Source organism: Oncorhynchus mykiss, chromosome 22 (assembly GCF_013265735.2).
Source record: "Oncorhynchus mykiss isolate Arlee chromosome 22, USDA_OmykA_1.1, whole genome shotgun sequence".
Classification (NCBI taxonomy): domain Eukaryota; kingdom Metazoa; phylum Chordata; class Actinopteri; order Salmoniformes; family Salmonidae; genus Oncorhynchus; species Oncorhynchus mykiss.
In genome coordinates, this window is record NC_048586.1 from 37,535,243 (window position 1) to 37,561,163 (window position 25,921).

Sequence of the window (25,921 nt, forward strand, 5' to 3'; positions counted from 1 at the left end):
GGTTATGAGATTGGTGTTGTAAGAGGAAGCATCCTTCTTGTGCTTATTACTTTGAATAGTGTGTTTTGAACATTTTGAAGCGATTCCCGTTGATTTACCAGCCAAGTTGTTCATTGCATTTTGAAACCCACGTTGGTAAGGCACAATATCCATCTGGATCACCCCTGATGCATAGGGGATCTATGACATAGGCCTAACTGCAGTGGTATAGTTGGGGGTATACTCCGTGTACCCATTTATTTTTCAGTGGGCATTGCATATACTAAATTCTTAATCCCCACTGATATGTATCAAAGTAGTGTTGTGGAGGTATATGCCGTATCAATTAATAGGGCTGATTGGAACGTTTAGCTTAAAAGGTTGCTAAATTCTTGTTTATTCACATTTTAGTCACACCAATGTACACACGGCAGTAGGTCTATGTGTGATGATTCCAAAATTCTATTTGCGGGAAAACACCGTTCTAAAATGAGCACCACACATGCACGAGGGTTTCAGGGACAGATATGTAATTCTACTTAGAAAGAGAGGGGATTTAAAGATTCAACAACTATTATGGTTTGCTAATATTATTAGGATAATGCCTTTGGGTGCTAGACAATACGAAAAGTTGAAAGAAAACCAATAGAACAGGAGAACACATGAGTAAGTCCTTGTAAAAATAATTGCCTCCACGTTTCTATGGTGGGATTTTGTCTATAGGCTACTTTGAAACAAGGTAAGACATGCCTCATAACAGGAAGTAAAACGTCCAGGTTTCGAACAATTAAGGAACAGGAAAAATATGGCGATGCTAATGATAGGTCTAACTGTCTTCTGGTAGATGGAATGGCTTATTAAATGTTAAACAACCCATTAAACGTTAACTAGCTACAAAATAGTCAACCTGTCAGAATGATACCGTGGTTATTTACGTCAATCCAGGGGCCATTTCTTTGGCATACGCCATCTCATGCGTACGCTACAAAAATACAGCTAATCAAGTGCTAGGTGCCTGCACACTTGAATTAAATAATTATTTGATTTTTCCCAGACCTCAAGTGGTCTCCTGATGTGGTTTAACTCGTGTGTAGTCTTTAACATTCTGTAAACTCCCTTGTCTTAAGGGTAAAAAATGACCGCCTTCACTAAAGCCCTAAAATGAAGCAGCTTGAATTTTAACACCCAAATCTATTTTGCGTGAAGAATCAACCTGTCATTCATCACAAACCTGCATTTTATTGAAGGGAAACAATAACAGTCTTGAACTTTTTTGGCAGCATAGTGATAAATTATTTTATACTGTACAATGAGGAATTCATCTACAAAATACTAGTCTTCTCCCATTTTTTTGAACCATTGCCCCCACCCACAAGGTGTATAAACAACAATAAGAAATAAGAATAAAATAAGATAATAGATACAAAACAAAAACCTGAAGAAAATAAATAAATCAACTCTAATTGGCACATGTAGGACAGTATGCAGTGTGTGTCCATGGACAGTGCAGATCAATGCAGCCTCAGGTGGATCAGGACAAGATTCAGCCCCCTGAACAGCTTTCAGAAGCGCTGCAGAGGCTGCTGTGCGGGGGAGGCGCTCCCTTCTTTGAATGTGTGGGGTTGCAAATGCCTTTCCCAGCTGTTCCAGGAACACCCTCCTCTTGTTCCGCTTATAAGGCATCCAGGTAGGGTTGATCTTGTTCCATATCACAAAGGCAATGTGGGGCCAGCGGGCAGTCATCCTTCTGCAGCTGTAAGTTCCAATCACCTTGTCCAGGTTGTCCACGCCTCCTTTGTTTTGGTTGTAGTCCAGGATGATGGCTGTTTTGTGCAGTGCGCTCTTTGGGAGGTAAGAAACTAGAGTGATGGTGGAGGTGAAGGCAAACTTTGATGAGAAGGCCTCTCTCCCCCTTGTTGCGATTAGTACAGGGGGGAGCTCAGGCTTGTTCTTTCTAACTGTGCCAACCATGGTGATCTTCCTCTTCAGGAGCTGCTGGCTGAGTTCAATCTCAATTTCTCATTGTGTGTGTGTGTGTGAATGTGTGTGAGTGTGTGTGTGTGTGTGTGTGTGTGTGTGTGTGTGTGTGTGTGTGTGTGTGTGTGTGTGTGTGTGTGTGTGTGTGTGTGTGTGTGTGTGTGTGTGCGTGCGTGCGTGCGTGCGTGCGTGCGTGCGTGCGTGCGTGTGTGTCTTTGTGGTTTTTGCGGTGTGTAAATTATTTTGTAACTGCTGGGTCAAAATGACCCTAAGACAATCTTTGTACCCTGGTGGTGTACAGCTTTCATGAAAATATGAACAAAGGCGATGGTTAACTTTTTCTAATTTTGGGGTCACTCTAGGAGAAGTCATCAAATTTCAAGTTAAAAAATATAATTGAGGTTTTCTAAAAATGAAAAGCTGAAATAAATCCTTCTCTCTACTATTATTCTGACATTTCACATTCTTAAAATAAAGTGCTGATCCTAACTGACCTAAGACAGGGAATTTTTAAGAATGTGAATTGCCAGAAAAATAGTAGAGAGAAGGATTTATTTCAGCTTTTTTTTTATTTTATCACATTCCCAGTGGGTCAGAAGTTTACATACACTCAATTAGTATTTGGTAGCATTGCCTTTAAATGGTTTAACTTGGGTCAAACATTTCGGGTAGCCTTTCACAAGCTTCCCACAATAAATTGGGTGAATTTTGGCCCATTTCTCCTGACAGAGCTGGTGTAGGCCTCCTTGCTCGCACACGCTTTTTCAGTTCTGCCCACAAATTTTCTATGGGATTGAGGTCAGGGCTTGGTGATGGCCACTCCAATACCTTGACTTTGTTGTCCTTCAGCCATTTTGCCACAACTTTGGATGTATGCTTGGGGTCATTGTCCATTTGGAAGACCCATTTGCGACCAAGCTTTAACTTCCTGACTGATGTCTTGAGATGTTGCTTCAATATATCCCCATAATTTTCCTCCCTCATGATGCCATCTATTTTGTGAAGTGCACCAGCCACTGCAGCAAAGCACCCCCACAATATGATGCTGCCACCCCCGTGCTTCACGGTTGGGATGGTGTTCTTCAACTTGCAAGCCTCCTCCTTTTTCCTCCAAACATAACAATGCTCATTATGACCAAACAGTTCTATTTTTGTTTCATCAGACCAGAGGACATTTCTCCATGTGCAGTTGCAAACCGTAGTCTGGCTTTTTTATGGTGGTTTTGGAGCAGTGGCTTCTTCCTTGCTGAGCGGCATTTCAGGTTATGTCGATATAAGACTCATTTTACTGTGGATATAGATACTTTTGTACCTGTTTCCTCCAGGATCTTCACAAGGTCCCTTGCCGTTGTTCTGGGATTGATTAGCACTTTTCGCACCAATGTACATTAAACAGAACGCGTCTCTTTCATGAGCGGTATGACGGCTGGGTGGTCCCATTGTGTTTATACCTGCATACTATTGTTTGTACAGATGAACGTGGTACCTTCAGGCATTTGGAAATTGCTCCCAAGGATGAACCAGACTTGTGGTCTACATTTTTTATTTTGATTTCCCCATGATGTCAAGTAAAGAGGCACTGAGTTTGAAGGTAGCCCTTGAAATACATCCACAGGTACACCTGCAATTGACTCAAATAATGTCAATTATCAGAAGCTTCTAAAGCCATGACATCATTTTCTGGAATTTTCCAAGCTGTTTAAAGGCACAGTCAACTTCTTGTATGTAAACTTCTGACCCACTGGAATTGTGATACAGTGAATTATAAGTGATATAATCTGTCTGTAAACAATTGTTGGAAAAATTACTTGTGTCATGCACAAAGTAGATGTCCTAATCGACTTTCCAAAACTATAGTTTGAAAAATGAGTTTTAATGACTCCAACCTAAGTGTATGTGAAGTTCCGACTTCAACTGTATTTATTTAAAAAATGTTTTTGATTTATATACACTGCTCCAAAAAATAAAGGGAACACTAAAATAACACATCCTAGATCTGAATGAATGAAATATTCTTATTAAATACTTTTTTCTTGACATAGTTGAATGTGCTGACAACAAAATCATATAAAAATGATCAATGGAAATCAAATTTATCAACCCATGGAGGTCTGGATTTATGGAGACATAAAACAAGTCAAAATGAGGCTCAGTAGTGTGTGTGGCCTCCACGTGCCTGTATGACCTCCCCACAACGCCTGGGCATGCTCCTGGACAGTCTGTGGTGCAACTTGGCGTTGGTGGATGGAGCGAGACATGATGTCCCAGATGTGCTCAATTGGATTCAGGTCTGGGGAACGGGCAGGCGAGTCCATAGTATCAATGCCTTCCTCTTGCAGGAACTGCTGACACACTCCAGCCACATGAGGTCTTGCATTGTCTTGCATTAGGAGGAACCCAGGGCCAACCGCACCAGCATATGGTCTCACAAGGGGTCTGAGGATCTCATCTCGGTACCTAATGGCAGTCAGGCTACCTCTGGCGAGCACATGGAGGGCTGTGCGGCCCCCCAAAGAAATGCCACCCCACACCATGACTGACCCACCGCCAAACCGGTCATGCTGGAGGATGTTGCAGGCAGCAGAACGTTCTCCACGGCGTCTCCAGACTGTCACGTCTGTCACATGTGTTCAGTGTGAACCTGCTTTCATCTGTGAAGAGCACAGGGCGACAGTGGTGAATTTGCCAATCTTGGTGTTCTCTGGCAAATGCCAAACGTCCTGCACGGTGTTGGGCTGTAAGCACAACCCCCACCTGTGGACATTGGGCCCTCATACCACCCTCATGGCGTCTGTTTCTGACCGTTTGAGCAGACACATGCACATTTTTGGCCTGCTGGAGGTCATTTTGCAGGTCTCTGGCAGTGCTCCTCCTGCTCCTCCTTGCACAAAAGCGGAGGTTGCGGTCCTGCTGCTGGGTTGTTGCCCTCCTACGGCCTCCTCCACGTCTCCTGATGTACTGGCCTGTCTCCTGGTAGCGCCTCCATGCTCTGGACACTACGCTGACAGACACAGCAAACCTTCTTGCCACAGCTCGCATTGATGTGCCATCCTGGATGAGCTGCACTACCTGAGCCAGTTGTGTGGGGAGTAGACTCCGTCTCATGCTACCATTAGAGTGAAAGCACCGCCAGCATTCAAAAGTGACCAAAACATCAGCCAGGAAGCATAGGAACTGAGAAGTGGTCTGTGGTTATCACCTGCAGAACCACTCCTTTATTGGGGGTGTCTTGCTAATTGCCTATAATTTCCACCTGTTGTCTATTCCATTTGCACAACAGCATGTGAAATTTATTGCCAATCAGTGTTGCTTCCTAAGTGGACAGTTTGATTTCACAGAAGTGTGATTGACTTGTGTTGTTTAAGTGTTCCCTTTATTTTTTTGAGCAGTGTATATTTTTTGCTAAGAAAACTTTTTTTTTTTGGGGGGGGGGCATGCTGCCATTTGGGGAACCTTGATGTACAGTGTGCTTTTACTTTAATCAGCAAAAATATGGGTGGAAACGGTACAAGAACTAGATCTGGAACTGAAAGTGCTAGTAAAGCCAGTTTAGGTTGTTTGACCGACAGGTATTTCATATTTACAGGAGGGGGAGCAGGTAACTGCCTAGTCGCAGCTATTCAGCAGCCTTGCAATCAGTGGTGGTGGAGTGGCCGTACCAGGCTGTAATGCAGTCCAACAGCATGCTCTTGATGGTGTTCCTGTAGACTTGAAGAGTCTGGTGTGTGTCTGTGTGTCCACTAGGTAAAGTCTGTTGTGCAATACAGGATTAAGGGCAGTGTGACAGCTCCTTGAGAGAGATCAGGATTGGGTCTAATCAGGGGTTCATGTGAAGATCAACATCTCACTCTCTCTACCTACGTATGTTCCTGTATTCTACTCACTCGTATTTAAATCCAGCTAATAGACCGCATTTCATCATTAGTTTTATTTCCTGAAATAATATAAAAAATCTGCATATAATCCAAAGAAAAAACTTTGTGTTGTCCCAAACGCCAAGGCCTCAAATAGCCTATTTTAGTCTCAAAAAGAGGAATTTCCTGTTACAATGTGACATCCACAGGAGGTTGGTGGCTCCTTAATTGGGGAGGACGGGTTTGTGGTAATGGCTCGAGTGGAACACGTGGAATGGTATCAAATACATGGTTTCTATGTATTTGATGCCAATCCATTAGCGTTGTTCCAGCCATTATTATGACCCGTCCCTCCCCAGCAGCCTTCCCTCAGCAGCCTTCCCTCAGCAGCCTTCCCTCAGCAGCCTCCCCTCAGCAGCCTTCCCTCAGCAGCCTTCCCTCAGCAGCCTTCCCCAGAAGCCTTCCCTCAGCAGCCTCCCCTCAGCAGCCTTCCCCAACAGCCTTCCCTCAGCAGCCTCCCCTCAGCAGCCTTCCCTCAGCAGCCTTCCCTCAGCAGCCTTCCCTCAGCAGCCTCCCCTCAGCAGCCTTCCCTCAGCAGCCTCCCCTCAGCAGCCTCCCCTCAGCAGCCTTCCCTCAGCAGCCTTCCCTCAGCAGCCTCCCCTCAGCAGCCTCCCCTCAGCAGCCTTCCCCAGCAGCCTTCCCTCAGCAGCCTTCCCTCAGCAGCCTTCCCTCAGCAGCCTTCCCCCAGCAGCCTCCCCTCAGCAGCCTTCCCTCAGCAGCCTTCCTCAGCAGCCTTCCCCAGCAGCCTTCCCTCAGCAGCCTTCCCCCAGCAGCCTTCCCTCAGCAGCCTTGCCTCAGCAGCCTTCCCTCAGCAGCCTCATTACCAGTGGAGGCTGCTGAGGGGAAGACGGCTCATAATATTTTATGGAACGGAGTCAATGGAATGGCATTAAACCATGAGTTTGATGTATTTGATAACATTCCTCTCCAGCCATTACCACGAGCCCGTCCCCCGCAATTAAGTTACATTGTTAAAATGTTACTATAAAACTCTTCTAAAACCAGGAACCACTCTGAGTCAGATTAGGGTGTGTCTCTTACCGCTCCTACTGCATTGAAAGCAGCAAACTGCAGTGAGTCCTGGCCCTGTGACTAAAACCTCTATATGCATTAGCTGCCTGTCCCACATCTTGTTTTTCAGAGAGAGGATCAATAAGTCACTTTGGATTTAGTCATTAGCTGCCTGTAGGGTCAAATGTATGTTGATGGACCGTCCATTTAGTTTGTGCACACTGTCATAAATTGCTCTCTAAGCGTTTTTCCGACCGTCTTTTCACCACAAAGTATGACTGTATATAGGTGAGAGAAACCATGGGTGATATTTGACTCTGACTCTGCTGATTGTGATTAGTGGGCCAGTTCTATTTGGCAAACCTGAGTTCAAATAGTATTTGAAATCTTTTAAATACTGTGAGCATTTGCTCTAGCTGGCCTGTAGTGCCAGGTGGGCTCTGTTTCGAGTTTTAGGGATATTCGGTTGGTGTATTAAGCCAGGCAAGCTCAATCGAGCACAGATAAAGTATTTAAAATGATTTCAAATACTATTTGAACCCAGGTCTGCTATCTGGCCTGCACTAAGATTTCCAGGGAGGATTGAAGATGGTGGGGCTGAAGGTTAAGTGGCTTTCTAAGAGTGGATATTTCCACAGTGATGTGACATCTGATCAGACTCTGATCAGAATCTGATCAGTGCATCCTCAGTAAGTGGATCAAGCTCGTCAAATAGGGATCAGTGCTAAATCCTGATTGGGAGAGAGGGAGAGTGAGGGGGAGGAAAGACTTGCATTATTAGAAAGAGAGATTTACAGGGAAGGAAGGTACGTACATTGATAAGACTTTGGTAATCAATTTCTGAAAATAAACTAGATTCTATTTATTCACTATTGAATTTGTGGTCTTATTTTTTGAGTAGGCCTGGCCTACCACTGCAGTGATTATAGTCAACTGTTCAGTTAAAAAACTACCCCTCACTCATCTATTTTACATACAAAAGTGCAACTGTTCTTCCCATGTGGTTCACAGAGTGCTGATGTCCAGGACCTCAGAGTATATTTTGCATACCCGTACATCTGAGACATACATTTCATGCATTTTACATGAAAACAAAAATGTTTTTCTATCTCCTATTTTTTGACCTCAAACTGGGGAATTGTTTTAGTGATGGAATTGTAAGCTGAACTAGCCTCCTTTTGTGCATCCCAAAACCTTCTTAAGAATAAATGTATTCGTAACTGCCATTTTTTCCTTAACTATAGACTTATGAAGAAAGTTGTAGGCTAGTGTGACGGTATGTAGTGTATGTTATATAGGACGTCGGTACTCTCCTTCTGAGGTGAAAATATATAATTGAAACTCGATGTCTTGACATACATAGCCTAACATCTGTGTCTAGATTTTGAAACACAAGGGTGAGAACTGAGAGTGTAGCAGAGTTGATTAAATAAACATCAGTTATGACAGAGTGATGCTCCATACCTTCAGCGTAGGCAGACTCACAGTCAGCGACCCAAATGGCACCCTATGGGTCCTGGTCGATAGCAGTGCACTATATAGGGAAAAGGGTGCCATTTGCAATGCTGACACAATGGGCTCTCCAGCCAACCCTAGTAGCTGTCCAGGTGCAGTTGATGTCAGGGCTGTGCGAGTCCCACTGGGGCCTTTAACAGCATTGAGAAGCACTCTTCTCTCTGCCAATCGATGGAGATTCAGCGAGAGAGAGAGATGAAGAAATAGTGTGTGAGAGAAAGAGAGCAGCGAGCCAGACAAGTGATGGAGGGCCTACCCATCTCTGGCCCTGATACACTTTGAGCTTTTAGAGAGCACTGGAATACTGAAGAATAAAGAGCTGGACAGGTTCAGAGGGCCTCCATCAACAGTCAGTAGCTAGTGAACATATAGGCAAATGGATAAGATTCCACCAACCGCACCATTGAACGCATAGTGGTGTTGGAGGGAGCGTATCAATAGAATAAAACTTCAAGAGGATATGTAGATCTAGTTTAAAACTTAATCTCCCTTCTGAACTATTCCTTACTGAAGTAGACCAGCTGTAGTTTGTGATTGGTCTCTGTTGAAAAGGTAGTATTAGTAACAGAATCACGATCTGTAAATCACTCCTTTGTCCTTAACAGCTCTATGTAATCCTAGTGAGTTTTTACACTCGACTGAGGAAAGCATGAATCTTTAATTCATAGAAATATTTAATATACAGGTTGCATTCTTGTTACGTATTGGCAGGTTGACTTGTTTACTGCGTCATTTTATAAAAAATATGCCATGAATATGCTAGTACTGTATTTAAAAAGATGGTATTTTCAAGACTACTGTAATGTAAACCAACTCATGAAAATGCATTTAGCTGAACAGCAGCTAATGTTTGTCCTTGTACAGGCTTAGCTAATGTTTGTCCTTGTACAGACTCAGCCAATGTTTGTCTTTGTACAGACTCAGCTAATGTTTGTCCTTGTACAGACTCAGCTAATGTTTGTCCTTGTACAGACTCAGCTAATGTTTTTCCTTGTACAGACTCAGCTAATGTTTGTCCTCGTACAGACTCAGCTAATTTTTGTCTTTGTACAGACTCAGCTGTGTGTCCTTGTATAGACTCAGCTAATGTTTGTCCTTGTACGGACTCAGCTAATGTTTGTCCTTGTACAGACTCAGCTGTTTGTCCTCGTACAGACTCAGCTAATGTTTGTCTTTGTACAGACTCAGCAAATGTTTGTCCTCGAACAGACTCAGCTAATTTTTGTCTTTGTACAGACTCAGCTGTGTGTCCTTGTATAGACTCAGCTGTTTGTCTTTGTACAGACTCAGCTACTGTTTGTCTTTGTGCAGACTCAGCTAATGTTTGTCCTTGTACAGACTCAGCTAATGTTTGTCCTTGTACAGACTCAGCTAATGTTTGTCCTTGTACAGACTCAGCTACTGTTTGTCCTTGTACAGACTCGGCTACCGTTTGTCTTTGTACAGACTCAGGGAACATTCAACTCCTACGCAGTTAAAACTAGCCTGCTTGAAGAATAATCCAACTTTCAAGAATCCTTTGGACATGTCATCCTAGCCTAAAAAAAAAATGAGCAAAACAAACTCACTGCTTTCATAAATTTTACTGCAAGAGGTCTTTATCTCTGTGGGTGAATTTGTGTGTCACCACTGTGCAGACATAAAAACACAAATCAAACATAAACAAGGACATGTACAGGTAGAAAAGGTGTAATTCATGAGAGCATGAGGATCAATGAGTAATCTGTACATTGTAACAATTGCCACTGATTTCCAGGGAGTCCTGCCATAGTAGTCAGTATTGCTAAACCATTTGCAATAGGAGAGTAGACGGTAATCTTTAACAAAGGAAATATCAAAACTGGAGAAGGAAAAAACAGGGAAAAAAGGTGACTTGTCAGTAATTAGCAAAGCCAATCACTTCAGTGCAGAACATCAGTTTAGTCCCAAATGGCACCCTATTTCCTATATAGTGCACTATTTTTTACCAGGGTCCTGGATAAAAGTAGTGCACTATAGGGAATAGGGTGCCATTTGGTAACGGAGCCTGTGTGAGGATGAGGAGGAGCGGGAACAGGGAACGACAAAACAGATCAGTCCACCGGAAGTGAAGCAGAAAGAAGAGTTTATTGTACCCAGTACAGATCATTATAAACTTTGCAGTGTAAAGGTACACATTGTGAAGAGGGAGAGAAGGTGAAGCCTACACAAGTTCAGACAACCCTTGGTCAGGTCAGGGTAGAGACTAGAGGTGGATACTTACATCTCTTAACTGTCTGTATTGGCACCCTATTTTATATATAGTGCACTACTTTTGACCAGGGCTCTTTTCAAAAGGTAGTTCACTATATAGGAAATAGGGTGCCATTTGGGATCCCCCCCCCCCTTTAAATAACTAGGCAAGTCAGTGAAGAACAAATTCTTATTTACAATGATGGCCTACCCCGGCCAACGCTGGGCCAATTGTGCACCGCCCTATGGGACTCCCAATCACGGCCAGATGTGATACTACCTGGATTCGAACCAGGGACTGTAGTGACACCCCTTGCACTGAGATGCAGTGCCTTAGACCAATGCACCACACTGAATGGAACCCAAGTCACACTACTTCTTTATAACTAATACTATTTTCTCGCTCTTCATCCTACCATTTCACTCACCAATAACGGCCTCTAAAAAGAAAACGATCTGCTAATCACGTCACAGGGATACATGAGTTATAGGCAGAACTATACAGGCTTATACAATAAAATCAGATGCAGCCTTAGCAAAAATATATATTTATATAAGTTTGTCTTTTTCCCCCCATTTAAGAAACAAACAAAATGCAGAGAACTTTCACAATTTGTCTTCTTTGTCCAGAGTAAAGCCATATGTTAGTGGACAGTTTGTTTGAATACACTGTCATGCAAAGAGAAGCAGAGGTCTCTTGTTGACAACCTGCAATTGGTAGAAAGAGGACTCCAGGGAAAGGTGTATAATTCCACACCTTCGCATGCAATGTCCTGAAAGATGCCATCCTGGTGCATTTAAGAATCTAGTACACTCACTGCTGCGGAAACATCAAGCACCCAATAAAATGAGAAAAAAAAAAAAGAGCTATAACCTTAGGTTTGTAAAAATTCTAAATCTCTGGGAAAAATAGACAGAGTTGTCCCTTTTTGGAAAATGAAAGATTCCTGCAGGGGATTTATTGTTTGAGGTGGAATGCTGATTAGTTACAACCTTTAGGAAATATAAGTAGTTTATGAAAAAAAAAAATCAATGTTGTGGAGTGTCAGTAGAAATGAGAATGGACAACAAGACAGAGTCTGCATCCTAAATGACACCCTATTCAGTGCACTACTTTTGACCAGAGCCACATGGGTTTTGTAAAGGAGTGCATAGGGTCATTCCAGACGCAGCAACAGTACTCCGAGCAACAGTACTCCGAGCTAGTCTGGCTACTCACTGGTAACCTCAGCTAACCCAGCACAAACATTCATTACACTGGATAAATACACAGCTGGGGCAGCATTAAAAACAAAGGTCACTGGTCTGAGGAATCCATCCATGGAAACCATAGAATATCCTATTGGGCTGGAGTACTACAGATCTAAATCCTTAACCAATCGTAGACTAGACAGCATTATTTTCTATACCAAGTCTACAGAAACCAACAGGTATGTAGGTTTCTTTATAAATATTCAAATATTACTATTTGTTTTTTTGCAACTTAAAGCCCTTGCTTACACAGATCTTATTGTTACTATGTGGCAGAAAAATACATATTTATTGGGGACCAAAAAGGCAACTACAGAATAGTGCTTTATTTATAGATACTTTTGTCAGAATTAACTTTTAATATAATTATTTTAGAAAAAGCAGATTGTCCAAAATCAGAACTGTTACAATTCTTGCAGTCTACACAGAGATCTAGCGGTCTGTCCTCCGGCATGCTGCCATAATAACACGGCCCCTGGTCCATTACTTCCTCTTCGTCTCCATAGCAATGACACCAGTTCACCTTGAGTTGAGAGTTGGCGGAGCCACTGAAGTCCATAACACCCTTACTTCCACGGTCTCTCTTGGTACTATAGATGATGCCAAGGAACGTGGTTGGTGCAGGTTTCTCCTCAGTCGTTTTATGGGGAGGGTTATGTTAATCCGTAAGTGGGCAGGATTGGAGGAGTAACTTAGCGGAGAGAGGGAGGTTTCGGGTTCAGGTTTGATCCAGTTTCTTGCTCAGCCTCAGCAGTCGGAGCTTGATCTCTGGGTTGGGTTTAGGAGCAGTGGGGGGGACAGTCAGTACCCGTAGGGTAGAACTACACACTGCTCCCCAGAGTCCACCAAGTAAGGTGTGTTCTTGTAGTGGGTGAGGGGCAGGGTGTCATCATCCACCCCAACGCAGGGCAGGCTGTCTGGGTCGGCCTTCAGGTTGGGCCTCTGGTTGTCAGGGAAGGCCATGGAGAACAGGGCCTCAGGGTCGCACACAAACTTGTACACGTACCTCTCGCCAGCAACCTGGAAAGGACCAATCGGAGAAGAGCAAGTTAGTTAGATCCACAGAATCAAATAGAACACAATAGTTCTAACATGATATATTATGGATCTCTATGGCTGCATCACCCTCCAAGGTTGTATTCAAATGAGCCAAGGAAGCATCAGGCTGTTGCTGAGGAAAAATGGGGAAGGATAGAAAGGGTGAACCTGCCTTTACCTTCTGCATGATTCCCTTCTCGTAGTAGTAGCGCAGAGAACGACTCAGCTTGTCATAGTTCATGGCTGGCCTGTTCTTCTGGATGCCCCAGCGGCGAGCCACCTGAAGACGCCAGACAGAAAACACTAAATCAGTCACAATGCCTGATTGAACATCTCCTTTTTATTTAAAATAAAAATAAAAAATTGAGGAGGGATTGAATGAGTACACCGACTTTTAAAAGTCCTGAACTACTACTAGGACCAGGGCAAGGAACTGACCCCTAAAAAGTCATTTGTAAGAGAATCTGTCAAGTTCATCAACAACAAAAAAATATTTAAACATTTCCAACTGACCTCTTCTGGCTCAATGAGTTTGAACTCCATGCCCCGGCCTGTCCAGGCAATGAAGTGACCGTTGGCCGGGTCATCCAATAGGGTGACCAGAAACTGCCAGAGCTGCAGAGAGCCACGCCGCTGGTAGGGTGGGCCATCACGGTACACTGAGGGCTCCTGCTTGACCTTCCCTGTGGTTGGGGGGAGGGGGGAGTGAGCACTGTACTCTGGAGCAGCCTGGCCATCTAGCATGTCAGACAAATTTAAATTTTATTTTTACAGAGTTGGGAATTTTTACAGGGACCTCAATTACCACAATACTTAGGTGCCGATACAATATGTATTACGATTCAATAATGTGACTTTATTGCCATTCCATGGTCCGAACATATTCCACACCATGTGTCTGCTGCAGATGGACAAGAGAGCCATGAGAAAATATATGTTGACCAGTCATGGAAATAAAAGAGCTGATAATAAAATTGGCTCCGTATTTTAAAAGGAGAACAAGCTATGAAGGAAAAATACTGGAGTTTTGGTGCAGGTACAGCCAACTAGCACAAAAAGGATATTAAGATAGTTTTGACTATCAATGTCTAACTTTGGCATTAGTGCAAAATGTTAATTATCTGGCTAATCATGGGGGCCTCAAGGGGAGAAATGGGCCGTGTGGGAGTCTCAATTATAATGAACTAGCGAGTTAAAATTGCTAGTCCACCCGACAGTTAGCTACAGTGTGGTGAGACATTCCTATGAGCTGTGGACTGTGAAGGGGAGCAGGCTACTCATTTTGCACCCACCTGCCATCTCTGCTGCTCAAAGGAGACTTTCTACAGTTCTCCTCTCTAGTCAGTGATGCAACAGACATAGTAATAATCCTGTCCTTTCAAATGCTGCCAGCAGCTGAGTAGAGACGGAGTCCCCTGTGATGCTTGTAAAGCACCCCCCCCCCCCCCCAACCCCCCCAAGGACAGGATGAACCCCATGCTGCTCAAATACCTCTCGCCCGGCCCAAGGACGGGACAAGCCTGTTCCTAATGTAAAGTATTTTCTTACCTTCAAGTCTGTCAGGAACCACGCAGGTATCATCATAGTACAGGTGAGGCTCTCTGTCAAAGGAGAAACCTGTGATTGGAAGAGAGAGATTAGCTAGCCAGGGGAGGGCATGGGAACACAGCCTACATTTAGCTGTGGAGGCCAGCTACTATATCCAGGGAGACTAAACTGCTCACAAAGCAATATAGCCAGGTAGCGTCACAAGAGTGGGAAATGATGTTGTGCTAACATGATGCAGACAGCAGTGCTGCGGAGAGGTGTTGAAACAGTGAAAACAGGCCTCATTGATAGATGCAACATCTCAAGAGACGTCATTCTAATGTTGACTTGTACCTTGCAGCATGTCCTATTCCCCAACCACGCAGCACTTTATAACCTCTCAATAAGTCACAACTAGAGAGGCAACAGCTAACCAGTAAGCCCTCGTAACATTTTTATTGCGAGAGCTTTGAGTAGGATTTCCTATGTATTTATTACAGAGGAATTAAACTTGAAACATGCCACTGCTAAGATGGAAATGGATACTTACTTTCATGGTTGTTTTGGTAGAAGGTCCCGGCTCTTCCAAATGTAGACTGACAGATAGGCACTTCTAACAGAGGGAGGACGAGACAACATATCAACATCGACCTCTAACAGGAGTATATTTAGAACACTGCTCTGCTTGCACGCTAGTAAAAGGAGATTGTAAATGGATACTGCTTGTATGTACAGATACGTTCCGTCTCTGTCTATGTACCCATTCCCATGGTTGTTGACATGAGGATGAACACGATACATTCTTCAACTCTTATCAACCTGCCGCTGCAGCACTTCCTCTATTATACAACTGACTTTGACCTAGCAACCAATCAGCTGGGCTGTAGATGTCCACTAGCCAACCCACATCAAATCATGACAAATCACATTATGCCTGGCTGGTCCCCATAGGGTCAAGCCCCACACCCCCGATCTGCTGAGTTGGAAAAGCCCCCGCGGTCCCACTCCACCCCTCGGTTTCCTGTCCTCTCCTAAGGATCAGATCTTTATCACACTTTAGGGCCATATTTACAAAGCATTTACACTAGTATTCTCAAGTTTGGGCTAGTTAAAGCATCATGGATCCTCTCTATCCAATTGCATTAGATGGCACCCTATTCAGTATATAGTGCACACATTCTGCCCAGAAACCAAAAGTAGTAGACTGTATTGGGAACAGGGTGCCATTTCAGACACATCCGTTGTGGTGAGCAGTCCCAACCAGGAGAGACAAATAAGTGATGTGACGATGGTGGCTACTGGCTATGCTCTTATCCATCCAGCCATCCATCCATCCAGAGAGAGACAGAGGCCGGGCCAGTGGACCTTTATGCTGACGTATGTATTTATAGGTTGTAAGAAGCTAAGAGGATTTGGCATTACATCACTGGCCCCCCAATCATAAAGCTGAGAGGGAGAATGAAAGAGGGACTGGCCTGGGCGGAGGATGGAAGGAAAGGTGGGTGTTGGAATAGGGACAACAGCTGGGGTGCGTGGGCATCGAGATGAAAAGTAAAACAGAATTCTACTTCTCGTGGGCTAACTTATTAGGTACACAGCGTTGCTATTGGGACAAGGACATGCGGCATAAGTCCATTCCATACATTTCAGTGTAAACCTGAAATGAGCATCCACGTTGATGAGCAGCCATGTAGTGTTCATACTTGCATTCTAGCGCCCTCTGTAAACACAGCGCAGTGGCCCAAATCTATTCTAGGTAGCCCTATACTTGTCAAGTAGGTTTCCCTGTGCCTGGGGATGACTGACCCATTTGCTCATCCCCACTGTCCTGCCGAGGCTCAAGTCAGGCTAAGAGACCCATTTTTACTGGCCTGACTGTCAGAGCAGAGTGGTTGACCTATTTGGAAGTGACACGGTGATGTCTGTATGTGCGTTACGACTGCTGACGCAGGGCGGTGTGAGGCGAGGGTCTACACGGTTGTGTTTGTTAATGGTTTCTGGGATTTGCTGCGCTAAAACTAACAACCGCGTGCCAGCGAGCAAAATCAACAGGGACAGACACTTTTCACCATATAACCAGTCTGCTCCTATGCAGCCTGTCTGGAGGGGACTAACTCTCCTAGGACAGCAACCTGCATCAGAGAGCCCCAAGGTGGTTTCCTGTTTCACTTTCCTTTTGTCCTAAGGGTGCACTTGTTCACTCCACTTTATGGAAAGAAAGGAACAGTAGAAGAAATATGGTGGAAACTCATGTGTTTACACCAATCCAATGCATTAAGGAGTGCACACTTAAGGGTAAAGATTTGGAACCAATGTCAAGAGTCACACCCCTCAAACCCTATCACAACCCTGTGGGTCAGCTGTAATGCTGTAGTCTGTGTAGTGTAGGCGACCGATCCAGAGGAGCCTGAAGGTAGCCAGCCACTCACCAGAGTCGAAGCAGAAGTCCTGGGGCTCCTGCTTGATGGCCATGGGGTGGAAGGCAGCCTGAGGGGGACCCATGGAGGGGACACCCTGCTCTGTGTAGCGAGGGTCCAGCAGCTCCTGCTTGAAGCCGTGTTGAGGCACGGGACCAGGGACCAGGGGCTCAGACATCTGGCGGTGGTAGGGGGGCCTCCCGTCCCTGGGTAGGGCACTGTGGCTGGGGGCCTGCGGTTGGGCTAGGAACTGAGGGTGAGTCCGGCTCTCAGAGGGAGGGAAGGGTAGACATGGCTCCGACATTTGCCTCTGGAACCTGGGGTGGAGGAAGACATGGGAGAGGGTGGGTGGAAGGTTATTATTAATGAAAACTGTGGCTATAAACAAATGTTTGAACAGAGAGATGAATTTAAAGTTCATTAGACTCTTATACTACTGATGGCTATGAAAACTGTAGCTTAAAAACATTTCAGATTTAAAGAGAATGGAATCTTGATGAAAACTGTTTAAATATATAAGGCATACATTTACAGTAAATGTGAGTTAGAGTCTTCGACCATTGAGGAACTACTGAGCGTCCAGCTTAAGACCAAAACGCAACGCACACCACTGAGGAACCAAATGTACTCAGTGCAACCAAGCCTGCGAATACAAGCTGGAAATGAGATGGGGGCAGGTGTCAATAGCTAGCAGGTATAAAAGATCCTCCGGTGACCGTAAGATAAGAGACAAGGCCAACGGCTTCTGGCTACACAAAGATTGCATATTACTGGCTGGTGAGGACATGCCCTGCGTTCCAACACATCCCACCAGGAGTCCTGTCACAGGTGGGGGTGACGGAGCGGTGGGTTGTTCCCACGGGGGTTCCCACACTGACAGCACATTTCACTCCTCAATATAGGGGACCTTCCACACCCCTCCTAAAGGCAGCATTAGTCACAAAGCCTGATTCTCTCCACTGGTCTTAATGTGTTAAATTGCACTGTGTGTCTCAGAATGCAATGGAAATGCAAACGCCTGTCTTATTGAGCTGGATGTTTACATTTAGAGAGGTCAACCTAGGGTCAGGAGTTTTCTATACAGACAGGCTCATTAGTTAGGATGTTAGTAAACACCTGGATGGAGTCATTCACCTGTTCAGCAATGTGGATGTTAAACTCCATATTTGCATAAACTCCTATACCAGTAAGCCTCAGGCTCTCTCATGATTAACTCCTATACCAGTAAGCATGGCAGGATAGGACTAATCACCTGTGCTCAGGGCTGTAGTTACCCTCCTGACTGAGGAGTGAGGGGGGGCAGGGCACTGCATAGGGTGGGCTCTGGAGGGGGAGTGGCCTCTGCTGGTTGTGGGCTGGGCCAACTGCTTGGTTGTCAGGCTGCAGGGGGTGTGGCCCTTGCGCTTGGTTCCGATAGGGTATTTGATGAGGGGAAGGAGTCTGCTGGCTGACTGGGTGTGTCCTTGGGGTGTTGGTAGAGCTGCATGGTGACACGGGTGTAGAGGGAGGGGTCAATGGCTTATAGGCCCCACTGGGTCTCCTCTCATAGGCACTGTGGAGGGAGACAGAGGCCGGTCAGACGGAAGGCTTGTGTCAGCATGGTCAGAATACTTGTCTCTTTTGTTGGTGTGGTGAAAGGTAACATAAAGTGTGTGTATATAACAGTCCATACCTGTCGCTGTAAAGGCACTTCTCTCCATACGGCATGGGACTCCTTTCCTGGTTACAAGGACAAATCTCTTCAGAAGGACTCAGTTCCCGTTTAATCTTGGATGGTGGGGGGCCATGAAACATTACTGAGAAGAGAGAGGGGCAACACATTAAACACCTTTAGCGCTACTTAAATCAACCTAGAAAACAAGTCAGAGGTTATTCAGTATCCTCCATTTTTCAATGAATGGACATTGGGGGAAAACAAGACTATCAATCAGCACTGTGAGCCACTTAACCCCGTCGCGTCCCAACCCAACCCAGTCGCGTCCCCGTCCCAACCCAGTCGCGTCCCAACCCCGTCGCGTCCCTGTCGCGTCCCCGTCCCAACCCCGTCGCGTCCCCGTCCCAACCCCGTCGCGTCCCCGTCCCAACCCCGTCGCGTCCCCGTCCCAACCCCGTCGCGTCCCCGTCCCGTCCCCGTCGCGTCCCCGTCCCAACCCCGTCGCGTCCCCGTCCCAACCCCGTCGCGTCCCCGTCCCAACCCCGTCGCGTCCCCGTCCCAACCCCGTCGCGTCCCAACCCCGTCGCGTCCCAACCCTGGCTGGCAGCCGAATAGAAAACTTCCATCCATCCATCAGTATCATACTATCATCACCGTCCTCTCCCGTCAGATGTCCATTACGGACACCGGTTCCCTCCCAAATGGCACCCATAGGGCTCTGGCCAAAAGGTTAGCACTATATGGAATAGGGGGAGCCCTGGTCATTACCCATGAATCAGTGTGGCCGTAATTCAATAATTCTCCTCTCTAACCATTAGATCTCCAGTCGGCTCCCATTTCCCGCACCACATAATGGGCCAGTGAAACCAGATGCGCAGGCGAGAGGCGTAACAGGAGCTGGATACGTCACCCTAACTGATGGACCAGGGAAGGGAGGGGTGACAGGGAACCAAGAGGCATGTGAGCAGAGCTCCCTGCTCATGCATACTATAAAAGCTCAGAGCAGGACCACATGCAATACTGCCTCAGATGGAACACATGAAAGCGAGAGAAAATGGATGAAGAATGGGAACTGAAGGCACAGCTAATAAGCAGTCTTTCCTCCCCACTCTCCTAGACAGGGGTCGAGATGATTGGAGGGCAAGGTTCAGTACAGGAGTGTATGTGGAGGACATTGGCTGCCATGTGACAGCTGGTGAATAGAGAGCCTGGCCCGTTTGGCTATGGGGTCACTGCTACACTATCCTGCACACTTACACATGCACCCAAACGGCTAGGTCAAGAACTATACTGCACAGAGACCTCACAAGCCCTACTACACACCCCAGCATGGGCCCCACTGTCTAAACACACATGACAGCAGCAACCTTAATAATATATTGCAGCACCTCAGCAGTCATTTACAGTATGCTAGGCTACCATGCAGATCGGGGTCCAAAACAGCAACAAAGACAGATGCCAGCAACCACACCCTGTCTCTGATGCCACATCAGACAAACACAAACTGTAAAAGGGGAGAGGGGGTGGGAATCATAAAACGCTCCACTGAACATAACTCAAATATTTCCCTTGGCTGCCATATAAAAGGCTCTGCACTGCTGACTAATGGGGGAGGTGAAGCTGTACAGTCAGAGAGGGGGAGAGAGAAGGGCTGTGTGGACTGGGACTCTATTGGATACCCCCACCCCCAGGAATCCATCCCACTCCAGAGGCTGGATTTGAGTGCATGAAAGTGTGAAATCAGATTATGAGCTTGGCTCATGTGATGCCCCACGCCAATCGCCTGATTAAACCCAAAATGGGAGGAGGGGAAAGTCTCTTCAGAGTAAAGAAGGATGTTTTAGGGTAAGAAGAATGGCATCAAGCCCTGGCAGGATGAAAGCCCTCTAAGGATGGTGTGTGAGTGTGAGTGAGCCCAGGAGAATGAGAGAGACCAGGAGAATATGAGAGAGAGATCATCAGGGTTTGTTATCTGAACCCAGTCAATGGAGCAGAGTAAAGACACAGAATGAACTGAGTTAACATTTCTATGGGCAAATGGCTCCTTCAGTGAAGCTCGGTTTAATCCTGAAGGCCTAGGTCTTTCAGACAAGCACAGCAGCAGTCCCAAGATCAGATCTTGCTACATTGTGTGCGTCGGGGAACTTGACACCTCTACATCCCAGCCTGGTATAAATAATACATCTCAGGTACTCACAGCTATCCGACTGAAAATCCGGGACAAACTGTTCATCATCAGGCACCTGGGCTGTGGAGGGAGAAAAGAGAGAGTGTTAAACAAGTGTATACTAACTGGGTTTCCACTGGGTGAACAACAAACTGTAAATCTCATCTTGATGTCTTTATTCAAAAGGAACCAAAGCTATTTTGTTCAATCCACAGAAAAAAATAACATTTGACTTTGTTAAAATCCCAAGACAATGGACGAGCAATACCACTCTTGCAGTGGTTCAAGGGTAGAAAATGCCTGTTAAGATTTGTCATTTAATTTAGAGTGCGACAATTAAAAAAAAAAAAAAGTGAACGTTGATAGAAATGTTGTAGTTAAATTCAAGGACTCTTAGGTCAGCATAGTTGCTTATTTATGAGACTTCGCTGTAGTTTAATGCACAGAAAAAAAAGTGATGAATATTTCAAATTCTCATTTTAGGTTAATCTGCCCACTTGCTCAATGCATCTCAAAAACCATCTGGAAACACAATTCAATCACCCAAAACATTTTTCTCCATTTGGTCACCCTCTTTCCAAAGAAAATACTTATTTTTCTGCCTGTATTGACGACAGCTACTTCAAGGGGAATTGTATTACTTTTCCAAAGTCGTCACATATGGATGAGATTGAATTAACATAACCAATGTCTACCAGAGGGCAAGCACTGCCGGGTTGTGCTGAGAGCAACAGAATACAGCAAAAGAAATTCAGCAGAAAAAGGGAAGCATTCAGTATCAACTCTGTGGTACACTTAAGCAATAAGGCCCGAGGGGGGTGTGTTATATGGCCAATATGCTGAGGTGCCTTATTGCCATTATAAACGGGTTACCAATTAGAGCAGTTAAAATAAATGTTGTCTCATACCCGTGGTATATGGTCTGATGTACCACGGCTGTCAGCCAATCAGCATTCAGGGCCTAAACCACCCATTTTATGATTACTAGATAACTCACCTTCTGCAATCCAGATCTCCTGCAACTGACTGAGGTCTTGGAAGAGGTCTGAAACAGAATTGTTTTTATTTTTTTAAACTGAGCCTACAGACCTCTGTTCAAATGTCAGATTGGTAAGTAGAGAGCACTTTAACAATCCACATTACATATGACAGGAATAAAAAGTATGGTTGTGTCGGGTAGCTCATGCTGATGTCAAAGGGTAACGAAGAAGTAGTTGTCCAATTACCTTCCGTGTCCTGGGCGAGTACTGTGTCTACAAACTTCCTTTTCCTGCTGTCTATGATTGGTCTGCTGTATGGTTCCTCCACATGAGATTTTTGCTGAAATGATGAAAACATAACCAACTTATTAGTTAGAGCCGTTTAGTGTGACTCAGCTGTGTATGTAAATATGCCTCTGGTGTGACTTGAGAATGTTACATCACCTCCACTTCTAGTTGGAATGTTGACAAACCTCAATCGATTGCTCTGTTTGAATAGCCACACTAGCAAACCATTTTAGAATACATGGCCAATACATTCTGACTCTGTATTGCAAGCAGTATGGAAGTTTGGATATTGGAACAGAGCCAATGATGACAACCATGCTCCTGATTGATAAAGGGAAAGGGGGGTATCTAGTCAGTGGTCCAACAAAGTATTCAACTGAAATGTCTTCTGGCATTTAACCCAACCTCTCTGAATCAGAGAGGTGGGAGGGAGGGGGGGGGGCTGCCTGCCTTAAAGCGACATCCAAGAGAACCATACAAATCGAATAATTAGAATGGGCATTCCCATTGAGCGTTCTAGTAATTATATTTCTATGAAGATATGAGGGGCATGCTTACATTGGGTAGGACCATAAATGGGACTTGCTGGTCGTAGAATCCGTCCATGTTATCCAGGTCTTCAAAGGTTCCCAGAAAAGGGTATTCGCTTTAAAGCGATATCGCAAAAGTCACTTTATGCACTAACTGTTCAACTGTGGACAAAAACAAAATAGAAAACATGTTAGTAGTTCAACTCTGCTAGAGTACTCGATCATCCAGTTTCTTTCACAAAAATAGACACTTCACTAGGGTCCTATCAGAACCCATATAACCCGCACAGCCTCTTGCTCTTGTTTCCTATTGCAACAGCAGCTCTTCTAACTGAACATGCTGGTTTAGAGCATGTCCTGCATGCACAACTTAAATACCCGCTGTAGTTGTGTGACGTATGTCACTCTTACATAAAGCAAAGCCACCCATCTGTTCAGGCGATTAGGAGACTGCATTCACAATCAGCTATGACTGAGCAGGGGAAACCTTCAAGGAAGGGTCTTCAACCCTACACACTGAGGCATTTGACGCCACCGTATTGTATAGAGCACGAGTGTTATTTAATTTTGTTTACTCATTAACGAATTACTGAAGAACATTAGACAACAGAAAATCCTGTCTATAAATAAATCCCAATAGAAACATCTTGTTACAATATACCTCTCCATACTGAGGCAAACTACTTGTTTCGTAGTGACCTTTAAATATAAAATCCTAGCAGCTTCCATATCCCCTGGGCATAGGGAAGTTACGCGCACTTGCACATAAAACCCGACAGAAAAAGTGGCAGAGAATGGGCTGGGAATAAAACAAATAGTAAATTCATAACCTTCCATTCCACGTGGATAGCCCTCCCACTCCAAACCTCCTCGAGCTTGACACGAGTCACTATACTTTCACCCGTTTATTATATTAAATGGATGACTAATACAGCGATAACCGGCCATTACAGCGACACAGTAGATACACAGACAACTTTACTGATGCATAAAATGGTAGTACAACAGTGGACAAATCATAGTGTACAACATTACGCATATTTTAAACAAGTTTTGAAAACAGTGGCGTTGTCAATGGCCACAAATCCAAAGTAGCAGGTGATCCGTTTTATTCCCCCCCTCCCAAATATAATTAAAGTTCCCACATTTGATCATGTTACTTGGTGTAGCCTAAACGTAACCACCGATTTTTACTCCAGATAATGAGATCTAACCAAAGATTGTTGGTATCCAATTACTGGGAGTTACAGGATAGGTACTGTTTGGTGAAACAGAGAATTTGACCAACCTTAACTTTGCCATACAGGCTTCGTTATGGATTCGGTCAAATATGTATATTCTAAAATTCGGTAGTTGCCCTATAAAAGCAGCAAGTGGAAAGTTGTAGGCAAACAAAAAAAAGACAATAGCCTATATTGCAGACTGCTGATGAAAATCAAGGGTCCTAATTGGGAAAACGGATTATGTATTTGAAAACGCTAACGTAATTTATTTCCCCAATAGTGAATGCAAAAAATGACCCACTAAATATTAGCTAGTTCAAAGCAATTGAAGGGGTTGATGAATAACATCCGAACCCCCCCCCCCCCCTTCCTTCACGGACCCTTACATTTTTTTTTTTTATGAAGTGAAACTCGATCCGTGTGAAACACTGCGAAGAAAATAACCTGACCTCTCCATTCATAAAATCAGAAAACAGTCTTCCGACTCGGAGATAAAATAAATATGTAGACTCAGATAAAGAACGAGCAATACTACACAGCAATTAGTACAAAGCGAGAGAAAATGGTTGCCAAAGTAAATGTTTTCTTGGAGAAAGATGGCGATCCGTTTTCGCCCATGGCAGAGATCTAAATTTGCTGTTGCAGGCGATCGTAAACTTATTGATATTCCATCGCCACAGATGGATATCCAGGCAAAATAACAATTCAGATTTCAGACTACTCACCCTGTGCGCGTTTCAATTCAGTTACAGTATGACAAGAACGAAATAGAAAAATCCATACAAAAAAAGACAGAAACGTCTCTGTTCAATGATCAATTGACGCGTTCCATCCGACTCACACAACTGACTGAGCTTTTAGATAACGATGGCTTGGTTTTCCCTGGGGCTCGAGTGGTACACAGAGCCACACTCTCATTGGCTCGTCGGCATTGTCATTCTTGCGAGTAACCAATGGGCATTCGAAATTAATTAATTATATTTCAAGTGCTCGAGGACCAATGGAAACGTGGATGGCAAAAGGTGGATCGGTCCTATTATTTGTTTTTAATGAATGGCTGTGTTTCATTCACTTTCATTCACGTTTCGTCACCGCTGTGAGATGTTTAAAGGGCCAGCTGTGTAATAACCTGGTAGGCTAATAACAGACAGTGGAAATCTACAAACCTATGGTTACAGTCTCACTTCAACAAAGTGTTTGTATATTTTTATCAAAGACAGATAGGCTCGTCATTTTGAAACAGGAATGGATAGTTTAATCCTGGGAATATTCAATTTACCCGGATGGTGAACATAGCACAGTTTGTGCACAGCTGCTTTCCTGCTCTAACTGTTCCTTAATTAAGACAAATATAAATTCTAGACAGATCATACCCATACTATCAACATAAAACATGTGTTAACTGACTATAAGTAAATTAGTTTAAACCATATGATTCAATGCCAAGTGTTATATTTGATTATTGGCAAACCTATATTTCAAGTTGCAACCTATTTCTTTCAACACTCAACTTACTTTCCCCCTTTTGTTTAACCTAATAAAGAAAATAAAGGCAAACTAATATCTATGCAACCCATTTTTCATTTTGTACCAAGTTGACTTTTCACGTTGGAATTACCTATTCATTATTCTTCAATTGGGTTACAGCAATTCAGTTAATTTTCTGTTTATTTCCTGTTAATCAAGAACTGAGTCTGTAATACCAACATGTTTCAAGCAGACCACCATAGACCCTGTGCCCAAGAACACTATGACTACCGACCAGTAGCAATCACGTCTATAGCCATTAAGTGCTTTGAAAGGCCGGCTCACATCAACACCATTATCCCAGAAACTCTAGACCAACTCCAAATTGCATTCCACCCCAACAGATCCAAAGATGATGCAATCTCTATTGCACTCCACACTGCCCTTTCACACCTGGACAAAAGGAACAACTACAGTTGAAGTCGGGAAATTTACATACACTTCGGTTGGAGTCATTTTAAAACTCATTTTTCAACCACTCCACAAATTTCTTGTTAACAAACTATAGTTTTGGCAAGTTGGTTAGGACATCTGCTTTGTGCATGAAACAAGTAATTTTTCCAACAATTGTTTACAGACAGATTATTTCACTTATAATTCACTGTTTCACATTTCCAGTGGGTCAGAAGTTTACATACATTAAGTTGACTGTGGCTTTAAACAGCTTGGAAAACTCCAGAAAATGATTTCATGGTTTTAGAAGCTTCTGATC

General features: G+C 44.3%; 1 protein-coding gene across 4 annotated transcripts; it reads right to left on the bottom strand.

Annotated features, from left to right (window-relative positions):
- Nucleotides 1-10,483: 10,483 nt before the first annotated feature.
- Nucleotides 10,484-24,560, bottom strand: LOC110501819 (ETS translocation variant 5). Of its 4 annotated transcripts, none has more exons than XM_036959238.1 (13): nucleotides 24,408-24,560; nucleotides 22,488-22,621; nucleotides 21,888-21,981; nucleotides 21,659-21,706; nucleotides 20,692-20,742; nucleotides 18,513-18,636; nucleotides 18,093-18,392; nucleotides 16,853-17,157; nucleotides 14,974-15,036; nucleotides 14,445-14,513; nucleotides 13,410-13,579; nucleotides 13,075-13,176; nucleotides 10,484-12,878 (listed from the first exon to the last, which is right to left on the bottom strand). In XM_036959238.1, the coding sequence occupies exons 2-13, from the start codon at nucleotides 22,533-22,535 to the stop codon at nucleotides 12,660-12,662; spliced, it is 1,593 nt and encodes a 530-aa protein (XP_036815133.1). In that variant the 5' UTR covers nucleotides 22,536-22,621; nucleotides 24,408-24,560; the 3' UTR covers nucleotides 10,484-12,659. The 4 variants fall into 4 exon arrangements, with proteins under 4 accessions (XP_036815133.1, XP_036815132.1, XP_036815131.1 ...); XM_036959237.1 differs by having other exon boundaries at nucleotides 13,069-13,176; XM_036959236.1 differs by having other exon boundaries at nucleotides 13,410-13,633.
- Between the last annotated feature and the right edge of the window lie 1,361 nt (nucleotides 24,561-25,921).